This window comes from Vulpes lagopus, chromosome 3 (genome assembly GCF_018345385.1).
Source record: "Vulpes lagopus strain Blue_001 chromosome 3, ASM1834538v1, whole genome shotgun sequence".
NCBI classification, from domain to species: Eukaryota; Metazoa; Chordata; class Mammalia; order Carnivora; family Canidae; genus Vulpes; species Vulpes lagopus.
In genome coordinates, this window is record NC_054826.1 from 69186275 (window position 1) to 69201846 (window position 15572).

The following is a 15572-nucleotide window of genomic DNA, read 5'->3' on the forward strand; positions in this document are numbered from 1 at the left end:
TTGTGAGATTGAGCCCTGCATCAGACTTCTGGCTCAGTGGGGAGCCTGCTTCTCCCTTTTCTCCCCACTTGTGCTCTCTCTCACTATCTCTGTTACTGTCTCTGTGTTTCATTTCAGCTTAACAAAGCAAAATTTACAAAATTATGAATTAGATACCTTTAGAAGGACAAATAGTTCCCTTATATATTCAAAAAACAATATTAAAACAAAATTAACTGTGTCTATCATGAATAAATAAATAAAATCTTTAAAAAAATAAAACAAAATTAAACGTTATTCTAAACAGATAATCACAATAAATTTTCTTCATCAGTTTGTTCATTCCAGTGTAAAGTGTTCTTAGGTCTGCTGGATTTTGGATTAGCAGTTTCATAAACTACTTAGCAATTTTTTAAAAATTATAAATAAAAAATTATGAATAAATATTTTTAAAAAATCTTTAAATAAATGTAGAGGACTCTTAACTTCTTATAGATGAAAAAATGTTGAGATATAACATAATCATGAGACCTAATGTATCAGGAATAACACCAGGAATATCAAGTGAAGAGATTGAATAAGTTAGGCATCGGTATTTTTTTTAAAAAGATTTTGTTTATTCATGAGAGATACAGAGAGAGAGGCAGAGACACAGGCAGAGGGAGAAGCAGGCTCCATGCAGGGAGCCTAACAGTTAAATAATAACTGAAATTAGGACCAGAACTTTGATAAATATAGGAAAATTAGAACAATTTCATAAAAGTTTTGAATTGTGTTTTACTTCATATTGAAACATAATGAAAGCAGGGATATTGACAAATATCCAGGGACTTTTAAAATATTTATTTATTTATTTATTTTTAAATATTTATTTTAAATCTTTATTTATCTTTTATCTTTATTTATGATAGACATAGAGAGAGAAAGAGAGGCAGAGACACAGGAGGAGGGAGAAGCAGGCTCCATGTCGGGAGCCCAACGTGGGACTCAATCCCAGGACTCCAGGATCGCGCCCTGGGCCAAAGGCAGGCGCTAAACTGCTGAGCTACCCAGGGATTCCCCTAAAATATTTATATTAATTACATTTTACCATATAAATTCAACTTAGGGAAGATAAAGTATCTTTTCTGATTTGACATCTCTTTTTATGCAACTCTTAAAATAGTAACACGTCATACAAACTTGATTATTTCTGGCATCTCTTCTTATGTAATAAAAGAACAACTTTTGTGATTCTCCAAGGCCTCTTTGGGAAATTTCAGATATTTTCACTAATACATAAAAAGTATCTTAGAAGTTTTATTTTTTTGTTTAGGATATAATTTTGCAGATCGTATTAGTGTGCTAGAGCTGCCATAAAAAATACCACAGACTGGGTGGCTTAAAAAACAGCAATTTATTTTTTCACAGATTGGCAGCTAGAAGCCTATGATCAAGGTATCATGTCAGCAGTTTTGGTTTCTTCTGAGGCCTCTCTCCTTGGCTAGTGATGACTCCCTTTTCCTATGTCCTCACATGGCTTTTTTTCTGTGTATGCATCTTTTCCCTTTATTATAAGGACAACCAGGTATATTGAATTAGGGCCCTATCCTAACAGCCTCATCTTACCTTCATCACCTCTTTAAAAGGCTCTATCTCTAAATACAGTTATATCCTGAGATAACTGGGAGTTAGGACTTCAACATATGAATTTTTGGGAAACAAACCCATAATAGGAAGGCAAAAATCAAAGAAATTGTGAGAGGAGATTTGAACACTTTATTAAGATATGATTATTGATGCTAGAAACAATATTTAGTTATCTTTTATTAAAGTAACAGTAAAAGATTTCAAAATAAATGTAGAGGGTAATGAGATTGAAAAGAACTTTTTGACTCTTTTAAAACTAAGGGACATTTGATTTTTCCCCCCTTAAATAATGAAAAACAATAAAGTCAACATAACGCATTGAAAACTATTCTAATAAGACACATAATTTTTGCTAACAGATTACACACATAAAAGTAAAGAATAACATTTTATATCATAGGTGAAGGCATCAATCAGTAAACCATGGGAGCACACCCTAAGATACTAACACATTTTATAGCTTCTTTCAGAGTCAAATATAAACCAAGGTAAGGAGTACCTGGGTGGCTCAGTGGTTGACCCTCTGCCTTCGGCTCAGGACGTCATCCTGGGTCCTAGGATCAAGTCCCACATTAGGCTGTCCCTGTGGGAAGCCTGCTTCTCTCTCTGTCTGTGTCTCTGCCTCTCCCTCTCTCTCTCATGAATAAGTAAATAAGATCTTAAAAAAAAAAACGGCAAATGAAATTCACTTGCCACGTTGTCTTCATTTATATTCTTTCATATTCGAAAACAAATGGGCTTGCTTCAGGATCGTGGTGTTATGTTAGAGGGTCTGTGAACTCAAAATGACTTTTGTATTAATACTAAAATGTTATCTTTGTTAACATGGAGTGTGTTTTTATTGCTGATCTTTAAATGGATCAGTATTTTAAAGTTTTCAGTTATAGGGGCACTGGGTGGTTCAGTTGGTTAAGCATCCAACTCTTGATTTCAGCTCGTCATAATCTCAAGGTCCTGTAATCGAACCCTGCATTGGGCTCCACACTCAGTGGGAGTCTACTTGAGAATTCTCTCCTCTGCCCTTCACCCCCTCTCCGATGCTTTCTCTCTCTTCAAGATAAATAAACCTTTAAAAAATATTTTTCTTAATTTTAAATTTGAATACAGTAAGTATTAGTGCTTTTTACCCCTTAAACTCTGTTTAAGAAGCTATTTGGGGTCCTGAATGTCCTAAAAGTATGAAGGAATTCAGAGACCATAAGAAACTACATCTTTCCTTGTAAATCAAAAGCACTTACAAGGGCACGTGGGTGGCTCAGCTGGTTAAGCGCCTGCCTTCTGCTCAGATCATGATCTGAAATTCAACCCTAGGTTGGTCTCCCTATTCAGCCTGCCTCTCTCTCTCCCTCTGCCCCTCCCTTTGCTTGTGCTCTTCAGGCTCTCTCTCTCAAATAAATAAAATCTTTTTAAAAAAATTGTACATAGTTGTATCTCTGTCAGTATTGCTACTACATAGAAGTACAATTAGTGGAATATTAAGTAGCTCAGTGACACCTTTCAGGTGGAAATATTCCTGAAGTGTCCTCTAGTCAGAGCTTAGTAATCGGAGCGGAAGGAAGGCACAGGGGCCCCACTTCAAAGTCTTCACAATTTTTTCTGACAATATAAAAAGTATTTTGTAAAAAAAAAAAAAAAAAGTATTTTGTAAAGATCAAGGAGACTGTGAAATAGCTTTCCTAGATATGGCAATATGCATTATATAAAACTAAAAAATCAGATTACTGGTATCTACATAGATATTGAGATCATTATAATTTAATGGAAAGTCTGGGGGTGGGAATTCCATGTAGGTATTGTATATAAGCTTTATTTCAAGTTCATACTCTAGTTGCTTGATAATGGTTCTTGGAGATTTATATTGAGAAGGTTGTAGAGAACACTTTTGGTAGAGAAGAGTATCAGTGTTGTTTAGCGCTATGGTTATGGGTAGAAGAGGTAATAAGTTTTTATAACTTTAAAACAAAGTATCGGGGATCTCTGGGTGGCTCAGCGGTTGAGCGCCTGCCTTCAGCCCAGGGCGTGATCCTGGAGTCCCGGGATCGAGTCCCACATCAGGCTTCCTGCATGGAGCCTGCTTCTCCCTCTGCCTGTGACTCCTGTGTCTCCGCCTCTCTCTCTCTCTTTCTCTCTCTCTCTCTCTCTCTCTTTCTCTCAACGTGTCTCATGAATAAATAAAATATTTTTAAAAATAAAAATATTTTTTAAAATATTTTTTAGGGATCCCTGGGTGGCGCAGCAGTTTAGCGCCTGTCTTTGGCCCAGGGCGCGATCCTGGAGACCCGGGATCGAATCCCACATCGGGCTCCCGGTGCATGGAGCCTGCTTCTTCCTCTGCTTGTGTCTCTGCCTCTCTCTCTCTCTGTGTGACTATCATAAATAAATAAAATTTTAAAAAATATATTTTTTAAAAAAATAAAACAAGGTATCACTGACCTGAGAAGGGGAGAATTACTCAACACATGAAAATTGGGGAGAAAAGGTCAGTTTAGATCCTAACCTAGTAGTGTACACTAAATTATAAAGGGAATAAAGAATAAAATGTTAAAAAGTTCTTAAGACAAGAAAATAATTTTCTGATTTAAACATCGGAAAACCCTTGAGGCTCCTAGCTGTCTCAGTTGAAAGAGCATGAAGCTCTTGATATCAGGGTTGTGAGTTCAAGCCCCACATTGAGTATAGAGATTACTTAAAAAAACAAACAAACATAGGAAAGCCTTTCTCAATATTGTGGCAATGAAAGTTTTCTTTTTTTTTTTTTTTTCCGAAAGTTTTCATAAAGAGATAAATACTTAAATTCCTTAAGGATTTATAATTCTGGGGATGCCTGGGTGGCTCAGCGGTTGAGTGAATCTGCCTTCAGCTCGGGGCATGGTCCTGGAGTTCTGGGATCGAGTCCTGCATTGGGCTTCCTGTGTGGAGCCTGCTTCTCCCCTCTGCCTCTCTCTTTCTGTGTCTCTGATGAATAAATAAATAAAAATCATTAAAAAGAAAAAGAATTTATAATTCTGTAGCAGCCATGATCACAATAACACAAGGTAAAGAATTAGTCAACTAAAGGGTTGGGGGGGAAGGTCAGGAGTAGGATGACAGAATGTATTATATTTGGAAATAATGAGCCTTAGGTTACAGTATTGAGCTTTGATGTTTTGATATGTGATACCTCTAAGTACTAGCCCAGCAGTACATTTTTTCCCCCAGCAGTACTTTTGATAATAGAAACTCTTTTCCATTTTGAGAAGCCAAAAAGAAGAAAAGGAGAGGCTTTGAATATCTTTTTGAAAAAGAACTTTATTGCCTTAACTTTACTGCTACTAAATTTGCTTATTAATTTTTTCGGACTAGATTTGGGGTTTTTTTAAAGATTTTTTTGAGGGGGGTAGATAGATACAGAGTAGGGGAGAGGCTTAAGCAGACTCCCACTGAACAAGGAGTCCAATGATGCAGAGCTTGATCTCATGACCCTTAGATCACGACCTGAGCTGAAACCAAGAGTCAGAGCTTAACTGACTGCATCAGCCAGGTGTCCCTGGATTTGGGTTTTATTGATAACTGGTTTCCAGTGAAGAGCTGTGTGTGTCGTCTTACTTTTATACAGCAATATTAAGAGAAAATAATTTTGCATTAATGAATATTTTACTCAAGCTTTAACAGTTATTTTTTTTTGTCATTCTTTTAAAAAATGAATGTTCTTAATTTTTATTTTATTCTGAGCTGTTTTTTTATATACCATTCATGCAATTTTTATATCGTCTTCAGGTTAAATTAAAATATATTTTAAAAAAATAAAAATAAAAATAAAAAAAATATATTGAGATAACACATAGACTAGAAAACACCACTTTTTTTGACAGGCTAGAAGAAAGACTTGTAAACTTACTAAGTGCTGCTTAGGCTTCTGGAATCATTCAATGTGTATCACTCAGTGAGCCTCATTTCCATAGTAATCAAAACATCCCAAGTCAGTTTATATCATTGAATGGCTGAATGGAAGGTCTGATTGAGTTAGATGATTAAGAGAAAACACAAAAGCATATTTGATGTTCTGAAAAATGTCATGTAAATCTTGAATTTCTTTACATTTTATTTTTTTTTATAGATTCTGAAGAATATTTCTGTGTGAAAAGAATTTTCTCAGGTGGAGATCAGAGCTTTTCACATTACTCTAATCCCCAGGTAACAGTAGTCATACAAATAATTACTAAGCTGAAATGGTTTTGAAGAATTTTTAAAGCCCATGTTAATGTTCTTTGTGTGTTACAAAGTAATGGCCTTAAATTTTTTTGCCCCCAAGTCTACAGAATTTTTCTGATCCAGTTGATAAGTATTGTTTCAGGTATTTTAATAGAGATACACTCTCTTAAAACAAATACATAGTGGAAATGTGTCTTGGTTTAAGTCATATATATATCTTCTCTCTGACTAATCTGCCTATTTTAAATTTAGAACTGTGGGCCACCAGATGACTTTAGATGTCCTGATCCTTCAAAGCAGATCTGGACTGTGAATGAAACTCTAATTCAAAAATGGCTGAGCTACCCATCTGGGAGGTTTCCTGTGGAGATAGCCAAGTAAGAAAAACATTTTACTTACACAACACAAACGAAACCTCTTATCTCCATGGTAGGGTATCTTGTACTTAGAAGGTTTTTTTTTTTTTTCAAGATTTTATTTATTCATGAGAGAGAGAGAAAGAGGCAGAGACATAGGCAGAGGGAAAAGCAGGGAGATAAGGGAGCCTGCTGCAGTACTCAATCCCAGGACCCCAGGATAACGACTTGAGCCAAAGGCAAATCGATGCTCAGTCACTGAGCCACCCAGGTGCCCCAGAGGTTTTTATTTAAATAAATACTTTATTAATATGACTCACCAAAAAAAAAAAAATCATTCACCAAATGGTTTACATACATAAGTTTAAATGTCTAGAATTTCTATAATCATGGATATTTTAAGAGATCTCTTAAATTTATGTAAGTTGAAATTCTTTCATATACATAATGTTAATTGATAATTTAAAATGCTAAATACAATCACTTTAGGATTGGGTTTGAAATAATGTTACTTCAGGCTTCCTAGTGGTCACTGTCTTTTAACTTTTATACTCCCTAAAAGATTTAAATATTACTTCTTTCTTATTTTGCTTATAGATGAACTTGTTTAGTACTTAGAGTTTTCTATTGTTGCAGGTGGCATTGGTTTTGGAGATAAAGGACTATATCTGATAAGCTGCTTTTTTAAGTATAGATGGTTTTTCCAAATTAAAATTTTTCTTAAAAGCCCAAAGTATAGACTTTAAAAAGATAACATCCTAGATTAGATTTACCACCATGTGTAATTAAGAAAATTAAATGTATATGTTTATGTAAAAAAAGAAATTAGCAACATTAGCTTTGTGTCTAGGGTCATACCATCCTGAATGCGCCTAATCTCATTTGATTTCAGAAGCTAATTAAGTAGGGTTAAGACTGGTTAATACTTGGGTGGGAGACCACCTGAGAATACTGGGTGCTGTAGGCTTAAAACAAAAAGGAAAGAACATCAGATTTGTTTAATGAATCAGAGGATGAGAGTAATGAGAAAGTCTAGGGTAAACAGCAGTTAATACTTTTATCAAGTGTTACTTAATCTTTAATAATTTATAAAATTCTGATTTATACTAGTTGAGTATTGGTTAGAGGAATGCTCTGTGGTGCTAAGTATTAAATATTTTTATTAAAAAGAAAAAAAAACAGATTTTTCATTTTGTGATTCGGGGATTTTTGACTTTCTTTTTAGTGAAATAGATGGAACATTTTCTTCCTCTGGCTGTCTAAATGGAAGTTTTCTAGCTGTTAGGTAAGTGATAATTCTTTGGTATGCAGAATTTTTCAAATTTATTGTATTAAGTAATAAATAAGTGAAATAACTTTAAGGTTTTGTTATTTTCCTTCTCTATGTCTCCTTTTTTTGTTTTGTTTTTTTTCTTTTATAGCAATGATGATCACTATAGAACAGGCACCAAGTTTTCAGGGGTTGATATGAATGCTGCTAGGCTTTTATTCCACAAACTTATACAACCTGATCATCCTCAGATATCTCAGCAGGTTTGTTCTTAAAGTATTTTATATTTGTGTCGTGTAGCCTGTTGGACTTTACATTCTCTGTTACTTTGTATATTTATAGCCTAATTAACTTCAGTTTCAAATGCTTCATTATGATGTATTTTCTATGATTTTATTAAATAAGCTAATATAAGAATTAAAATAAGGTTTTATTTTAGAACATTTATAATTTAGCTATTAAAATATCTATAAGTCTTTCCAGACTTAATATTTGAAACTATAAGTCTTTCCAGACTTGATATTTGAGTAAACCTTTAACTACTTAACATTACAGTGTTGGTTAAGTCTATATATAGGTATAGCTATAGAGTTTAATTGAGACAAGATTTTTAAAATGCTCTTAGCAATTCTTAGACATTTTCACTGTGCTTCAAAGTACATTCAGTGATTCATTGTAATACATATATTTTTTACCATTTCATGTTTGCTGTGTTTATGATTTTTCTCCTTCTTCTTTTTTGAAAGTACATTCATTTTAAATAAAGTAGGTTTTACTTTTTGTCAAAATATAGGTGGCAGCTAGTTTGGAAAAGAATCTTATTCCTAAACTGACTAGTTCCTTACCTGATGTTGAAGCATTGAGGTTTTATCTTACTCTACCAGAATGTCCCCTGATGAGTGATTCCAACAATTTCACAACAATAGCAATTCCCTTTGGTACAGCTCTTGTAAATCTAGAAAAGGCACCACTGAAAGTACTTGGTAAGGATTTTAGTATTTTTTTTCTTTTGTAACTTTTTAAATGAAAATGCTAATAAGTTTTTAATTTTTTGCTGACTTAAATTTTGCTACCCTGCTTATTTGACATTGTCTTATAGAAAAATGAACTTGTTTTTCCTTTCATTGCTTTTTTCTAGTCATGCTAGTTATTAGAGGCAAAGCATGTAAATATTAAAATTTAATCAAACACAACAGTAGAGGCAGTATCTGGAAAGATAAAAACTGTTTTCCTTCCCTCATCCCCTTGGTCTTGCTATTAAAGAAAGGAGGAGGAACAATTAAAACTGAACAGACATGGATATTAAATCCTCTTTGAGCTCTGTTAATTCTTTGCCTTGTATATCTCTCACTTGCTAATTTCCCAATGTTTGCTTTTATTTCTCTACATGTAGATGAGAGTCTACCACTAATCTGATCTTATTGTTCTATCTACAGCAATTTTTTGCCCTAAATTTTTCTCAGCCTTAGTTTTCAAGTTTTATAGATTTCATCTCTCTCTCCTGGCCATTACAGTTTGCTTGCTACATTTAACCCAATACTTCCCTTCCTGATAGTAATTATTGGTTAGTAAAACTAAGATATATAGAAGTCATAAAATCAGTACAAAAAGTTTTAGGCTGAGAGTGAACAGAGGAAGTAGCAAGCAAGGAGTAGAATCCTTGATTCTGGGCAGCCCCGGTGGCCCAGCAGTTTAGGGCCTCCTTCAGCCCAGGGTGTGATCCTGGAGACCCGGGATCAAGTCCCAATGTCAGGCTCCCTGCACAGAGCCTGCTTCTCCCTCTGCCTCTCTCTCTCTCTCTCTCTCTCTCTCTCTCTCTCTCTGTCATGAATAAATAAATAAAATCTTAAAAAAAAAGATCCTTGATTCTGAGATAGTGAATAAAAGTGAAGCAGTATTCATAAGAATATTGTTTCCATGTTGTCAGAAATTCTAGTAGTTTTATCTGCTTCATAGGATTATGGTGTTTGTAGTTAATAACTACAAACATAGTGAATATGGGGAAGAATACATTATTTTCTGTATCCATTTTTCAAGAGTACCTTGCATTTTAAAAGTGGTGCTTCACAATATTTCAACTTTATGTTAAATTGGAAAATAAAACTTGGAAAGATCCCTAATATTGGGGTTTTAGAGTGTTTAAAAGTTAAAATTCTTACTTTCAGAGGACCTTTTTTTTTAAAGTGTGGTATGAGTTTTTAAGTTTATTATTTTTAGTAATCTGTACATCCAACATGGGACATGAACTCTCGACCCCACAATCAAAAGTCATGTGCTATTCCTATTGAGCTAGCCGAGTGCCCCCATCCCCCAAAGTACTTTTTAATAACTGATTTTAATATTAGGGTATAGTAATGAGTTTTTAAAGTAATATAAGAAGCCAAGAAATACATTCAGTAGACCTTTCCCACTTTATTTTTGCTTCTAAGAGCTTGTAGAATAGTATTCTTTAACTTGAGAGTAGATGGTATCTGTAAATGGTAGAAATGTTACATAAAATACTGTGTTTTTTATGTCTTTGTGAGATTTTGAAAGGGTTAAGTCCACTGCTTTTAGAAGAAAAGTCTTGTGTGATTTTGAAAATTGTGATTTTAAAAAAAATTCATTTTATTTGTATATTCACCCTTTAATAACAGAAAACTGGTGGTCAGTACTTGAACCTCCACTATTCCTCAAGATTGTAGAACTTTTTAAGGAAGTTGTGGTACATCTTTTGAAACTCTACAAGATCGGCATTCCCCCTTCTGAAAGAAGAATTTTCAACAGTTTTCTTCATACTGCATTAAAGGTTTTAGAAATATTGCATAGGGTATGTCCAATAGTTCTTTTATTTTCCTCTTTCCTCATTAATGCTAACAGATTGATGATGTTTATTTTATCATTAATATTATAGGTTTAGGTTAGTGTAAGAGATATACAGATATTTGGAAAAGTTACCTAAATTTTTCTGGAAAAAAAAAAAAAAGTTGGAGCTCTGTTAGGCATTTGTATGTAACTTGTCTGTAGTTGGGCAGAACAATAGCATACTAATGAATTAGAATTCTACTTAACATTTCCCTTTGAAGAACATAATTTATTAGTTTAAATATAGTTTTGTCATTTATATGTGGTTATCATATGAGAGAGATTGCATCCTGGTTGTGATGATGAACATTTAAACTCAAGTTCTTTGCTATTGGGTATTAATGGTTTCAATCGAAGTAGAATGTTTCATTTGAAATAAACGACTAACTTGAAATTGGAACCATATATAATTCATTAATTTGCCTATTGTTCTTTCCTGCCCTTCTTCCCAGTGTAACAAATAGTAACCTTTACACTTGTAGCAGTTCAAAGTTATGGGAAGAAGTAGAGTCTCAGCTGTTTCATTAAAGATGGATTTGAGACATCCCTGACAGCTGGTAGGTATATCTCTGTTATGCCATTTGGTATTCTTAAGAAGCTATTTTGGGAGACATGACGTAAGGGAGAAGCATGTTTCTTATCTCTAGAATGACTGAAAAACCCAAACAAACCTAATCTTTAGTTTCCTCTCCTTAATAGCTTCTTTAGCATTTTCAGACCCTTTTTCCCTAGTACTAAGGGAAATGTTAAGGAATAAAAGAGATAGTACTGCTTATTCTTTCAGTGTAGTTCCTGGGTATTTCCTTTTTTCCTTATTTACTTTTTTCTTTGGTATTGAGTATTTTCAAGATTCCTAGTAAAATAGTCATTTCTCTTATTATAATTGATGAGATGATTGCCATTTCTTCCCATGGGAAACAAATCATTCTTAAACTTGCCTTTCCTGGAATAAGACTTTCTTCCAGCATTTTAGGGTTAATTGGATTCTGCAGTAAAATGCTGTTAAGATCCTATGTCTTCATAGGAGGAGTCTCTACTTTTCTCTATGCCTTTTGTCTAGGATTCAAGAGATTAACTAGATTTTTTTTCTAACCTCTGGATTCTCTTTTCCTGTTACTTCAGTGAACCATCCTTTGTCAGTTGGACTCTATTGCCAAATAATTATTCACTCTCTCACTTCTTTATCTACTTATCTTTATTACCCCTTTAAAAAATAATTGTTTTCATTAGCTGTGTCTTTTACCACAAGTTAAAGGGAAGGTGGGAGAAGGAGGGGAAGTTGAACTTTTCTTCATAATTAAAGACAGAACTTGAGCAATTAGCTTAAAGTGCTTTGCCTAGTTCAGAAGCCTCAACTTCTACTGAGATAGAACCCTATGGGACTCCATCTCCAGAGACTTTTTTGATGGAGCTGTACTTGAGATACTAGGATCCTTCTTGCTGGCTAAAAGGGATGGGGAAGTCATTTTAACAGTGACCAGAATTAGAACCTCCTTTGAACATTAATTCATGTGAGCACTTTACATATATTCTTCATTTAACTTTGTAAATTCTGAATAGTTTATATTTTGCCCTTTAATCTAAATGTCAAAGGTCATAAACTAGTAAGTAGCAGAGTTGAAATCCAAATCTACTTCCAAAGTCCCTGCTGCTTCTAATGTATTTCTCTATCCGCAGGTATAGTAATAGAACATGTTTAGAAGAGGATTTGCTTTTATTTTATGCCCCTATATCTGTAGGCTCATACTTAAATAATTGTAGATAGCATTTTATTATTAAAAGACCATTTTTTGCTGCTTCCAGTGTGATTTTAAACAAGTCTTTTTTATCATATATGTAAATGGAAAAATTATCTATACAATAAGGATTACTAGCCTTGATAGTTTCCCAGGATTAATGTATTATTCTAATTATACAATATATGTAATCTACATTCATAAGGCACTCATTTTATTAACCAACACTACCACTATTTGGATGGGAAACAGCTACTTTCAGTTTGATTTATTGGGTTATGAGGAAATGGGTTTGTTGTTTGAAGTTGTTATATACTCAAGCAGAATGATAATGATATTAATGTCTGAAGCATCTCTTACTGGGGGTCTTTAGGGCAATCATTTATCTTTCTCCTGCTCCTTACTTTGGAGAAAACTTTCCTTGGTCCTAATCTGCCATAAATAGGTATTTGTGGACATTAACTATCAGGATGATTCATTTTCATCTTTAGTGAAACCCAAGTTGCTTATCAGAAATTTGTTTTTTCAAAGACACCTTCTGTCTGACAGCTGTGTATATATTCCTTCTCTCTGCTCCATGGTTGAAAATTAGAAGTTTCCTCAAACAGTTGCCTTCTTGACAAGGATTAGGAACCAGATTTGGAGCTAGAGAACTGGACTGTGTGTTTACTAATCATTTTAGGATATATGGATGACTTGTTCCTCCCTTATGTCATGTCCTTTCAAAAGCTTTTAAGTAAAATCATTCCCAGTGTTCCAAATGGTATTATAAGAAAGATAGTTTTGGTACTTGCTGTCAGGAATGGATATATTACTAGATAAATGAGTTTATTGGCAAGTCATTTGGTTATTTAGTAGTTTTTGAGTTTTGACACAGTACATTGTAGAGTTTCTGATGTACCTAAAGAAAAGACTGATTTGGTCTCCATAGCCTAATTGCTACATATCATGCTACCTTCTAAATCAGTAATTTTCAGTTTTGTTTTGTGGTTGGTTTGTTTTTTATAGGGAACCCTTAATAAACCAAACAGATCAGGCACACATATATACTAAACATACACCACCTCTGAACTGAGGTTTGTAAACCAGAATACTACTAAACAGTAATGAAAATGTGAAATAAGTATTATGATCAAACATATAGATTTTATTTTGTATATTTTAGGCAATAATAGTGTATAGGTTGTTTTGAACTTGTGATTTCTTCTTTTTATTCATTTCACAAATATTTACTGAGTGCCTGCTATATGCTTATCAGTGTATTAGGGATGCAACGATGAGGAAAAGATGTGATTTCTGCCCTTGTTGAGGTTATAAATATAAAGCAGTTATATACATACAAGTAAATAAACATTTGATACATAGCTTGGTAAGTGCTAGATTAAGGAAAATTAAGGGTGCTGTGAGAACATGTAAGAGGGCTCATAACTCTGAAGAATAAAGGAAGAAGGCTTCCTCCAGAAAATAATGTCAGTGTTATCTACCACACAAATGTATTTTTATATATATATATTTTAATTTTTAAAACTGTTGATTTTCTAAGTATATCATTATATATGTATGCAGGTCTTTTAGATTAGGTCTTGTTCAGTGTCTAATTTCCCTGTTTTTAAAAGCAGTGTTAACTGATTTTCTCTTTAGTTGTTAAATCATTGTGACTAAGTTAAATATCAGCCATAATTTTCCCCCAAGTGTAAATTTGACTGAAATTTGTTTATGAACCAAAACTGGTTCCTAAATTGTTAATTTTTATTCTAACATAGCACTTCTTTTCAAAAACATTTATCTGTAGGATATTACAAACTGCAAACATTGGTTGGTATTTGTGAGGGAAACTACAGTTTACTTTTAAAATCTGAAATATTTAAGATAAAAATATATATCAGAGGTCAGTGAGATGTGCCTCATTTTGTACCAGACTTCCTAAATTTTAGAGTCCAATGTGATTAAAAGTTGGTGTGTATATTTATAAACATAAATATTGGATAGGGAAAAGCCGAAGAGTTTTCTATGTAATTATTGTGTATGTTTTATTTTTTAGTAGAAAGAGCTTGACTAAAGATGCTAGGGCAAGGGCCTACAAACTTTACTTGTAAAGGGCCAGGTAGTAATATTTTACACTTTGCAAGCCATATGGTCTCTCTTGAAATTACCTAACTCTTAAAATTAAAAAAAAAAGTTCTAATCTAGGCTGTAGACAATATGTAAATGGATGGTCATAGCTACTTTCCAGTAAAACTTTACTTATAAAAACAGTCTATGGGCACAGTTTGGCGCACAGACTATAGTTTGCTGACCACTGCTCTTGGATGAAGGTTTTGATCTCCATGTATAAGCTAAGTATCTTTTTGTTTGAAAGCCAGGAATAGGAGTTTTACAAAACCTAGTCAGTCTCCCAAATGTGTATTCTGACCGCAGATATAAATTTAATAAAACAGTGAAAGAAAAGAGCTCAGGGTGCTTTTGTCACCGAATAGAGGGATTAAAAGTATCAACCTTGAAAAGCATTATTTTCTTTTTAAAGATTTATTTATTTATCTGAGAGAGAGCTCAGGGAGGGGCAGAGGGAGAGAATCACAAGCTGGTTCCCTGCTGGAGCAGAGCGCCACACAAGGCTCCAGCTCATGACCCTGCTGATATCATGACCTGAGCCTAAATCATGAATTGGCAATTAATGCCACCTAGGCACCCCGAGAATGCCTAAAAATGTATATTTTTTTTAAAGTGCATGCATATTGCAGAGGCCCATGTTAGATTTCTGGCTCTTTTAGCTTTGTGACCTTGGTTAAGACTCTTGAAACTCCAAGCCTTAGTATATATTCATCTATATGGTGGTAGTAATAGTAGCTATTTTGTAGAGTTGTTTTAAGGATTAAACTAGGTAATGTACATGATGTTACTTAGTAAGTGGTCCATAATGATACCTATTATTATTTTATTAGTGCAACATAACATCTGAATGGATTTTAAGGTAAAAATCTGCATTTTGGTGAAAATGTAAAGTGCCATCAGAAGCACAAACTATGTGTAGATGTAGATAGATTGATAGATAATTTGTTTCTCATTTTATTTGTCCATTCATTCATCTCACGGTTCTAGAGTGCTTGTTTGGACACAAGCACTGTCTCCTAGATTTATACCTCTACTAAGTGAATTCTTTTGTTCCTAAACCAAGTACTTCTTCGATATATTTTATAGGATATTTAGCTAGTTTTATTTAGTTTGTTGTTAGCTTAAAAGTTGTTTCTTTTGATATTTTATTTTCTTCTCCTAAATGTGGCATCTTTCTTAGTGGTCTGCATTTGGCCCTCTTTGTTTATTTTGTTTATTGGCCCTTTCTACCTCTGTCTCATTTCCTGCCACAGCTTTGTCTTCTTTAAAGAAAATGTTCTCAGTTATGTGTTTTAGGCAAACCTTCCTCTTGAGCTTCTTGTCAGTCTTGCCATCATTTTAAAATTAAAAAAGATTTAATACCAAATTTCTCATACTTCCAGCTCTTCTCTCCTACCAAAACTGTCATCTTTTCCTGACTTATATATATTTGTGTTGCCAGCATTTGTTTTTCAA

At 33.7% G+C, this 15572-nt stretch overlaps 1 protein-coding gene across 4 annotated transcripts in view; it reads left to right on the plus strand.

The window, feature by feature from the left end:
* The window catches only part of HERC4 (HECT and RLD domain containing E3 ubiquitin protein ligase 4), a 133816-nt gene that overhangs the window by 72252 nt on the left and 45992 nt on the right, over positions 1-15572 (plus strand). For 3 of the 4 annotated variants that reach the window (XM_041747160.1, XM_041747161.1, XM_041747162.1), the window contains exons 9-14: positions 5705-5781; positions 6052-6176; positions 7381-7440; positions 7577-7688; positions 8219-8408; positions 10062-10234. In XM_041747160.1, coding sequence (XP_041603094.1) covers positions 5705-5781; positions 6052-6176; positions 7381-7440; positions 7577-7688; positions 8219-8408; positions 10062-10234 — 737 coding nt within the window. Of the gene's footprint in view, positions 1-5704; positions 5782-6051; positions 6177-7380; positions 7441-7576; positions 7689-8218; positions 8409-10061; positions 10235-10721; positions 10827-15572 lie in introns of all 4 variants that reach the window. The other variant, XR_005986596.1, reaches the window with a different exon arrangement.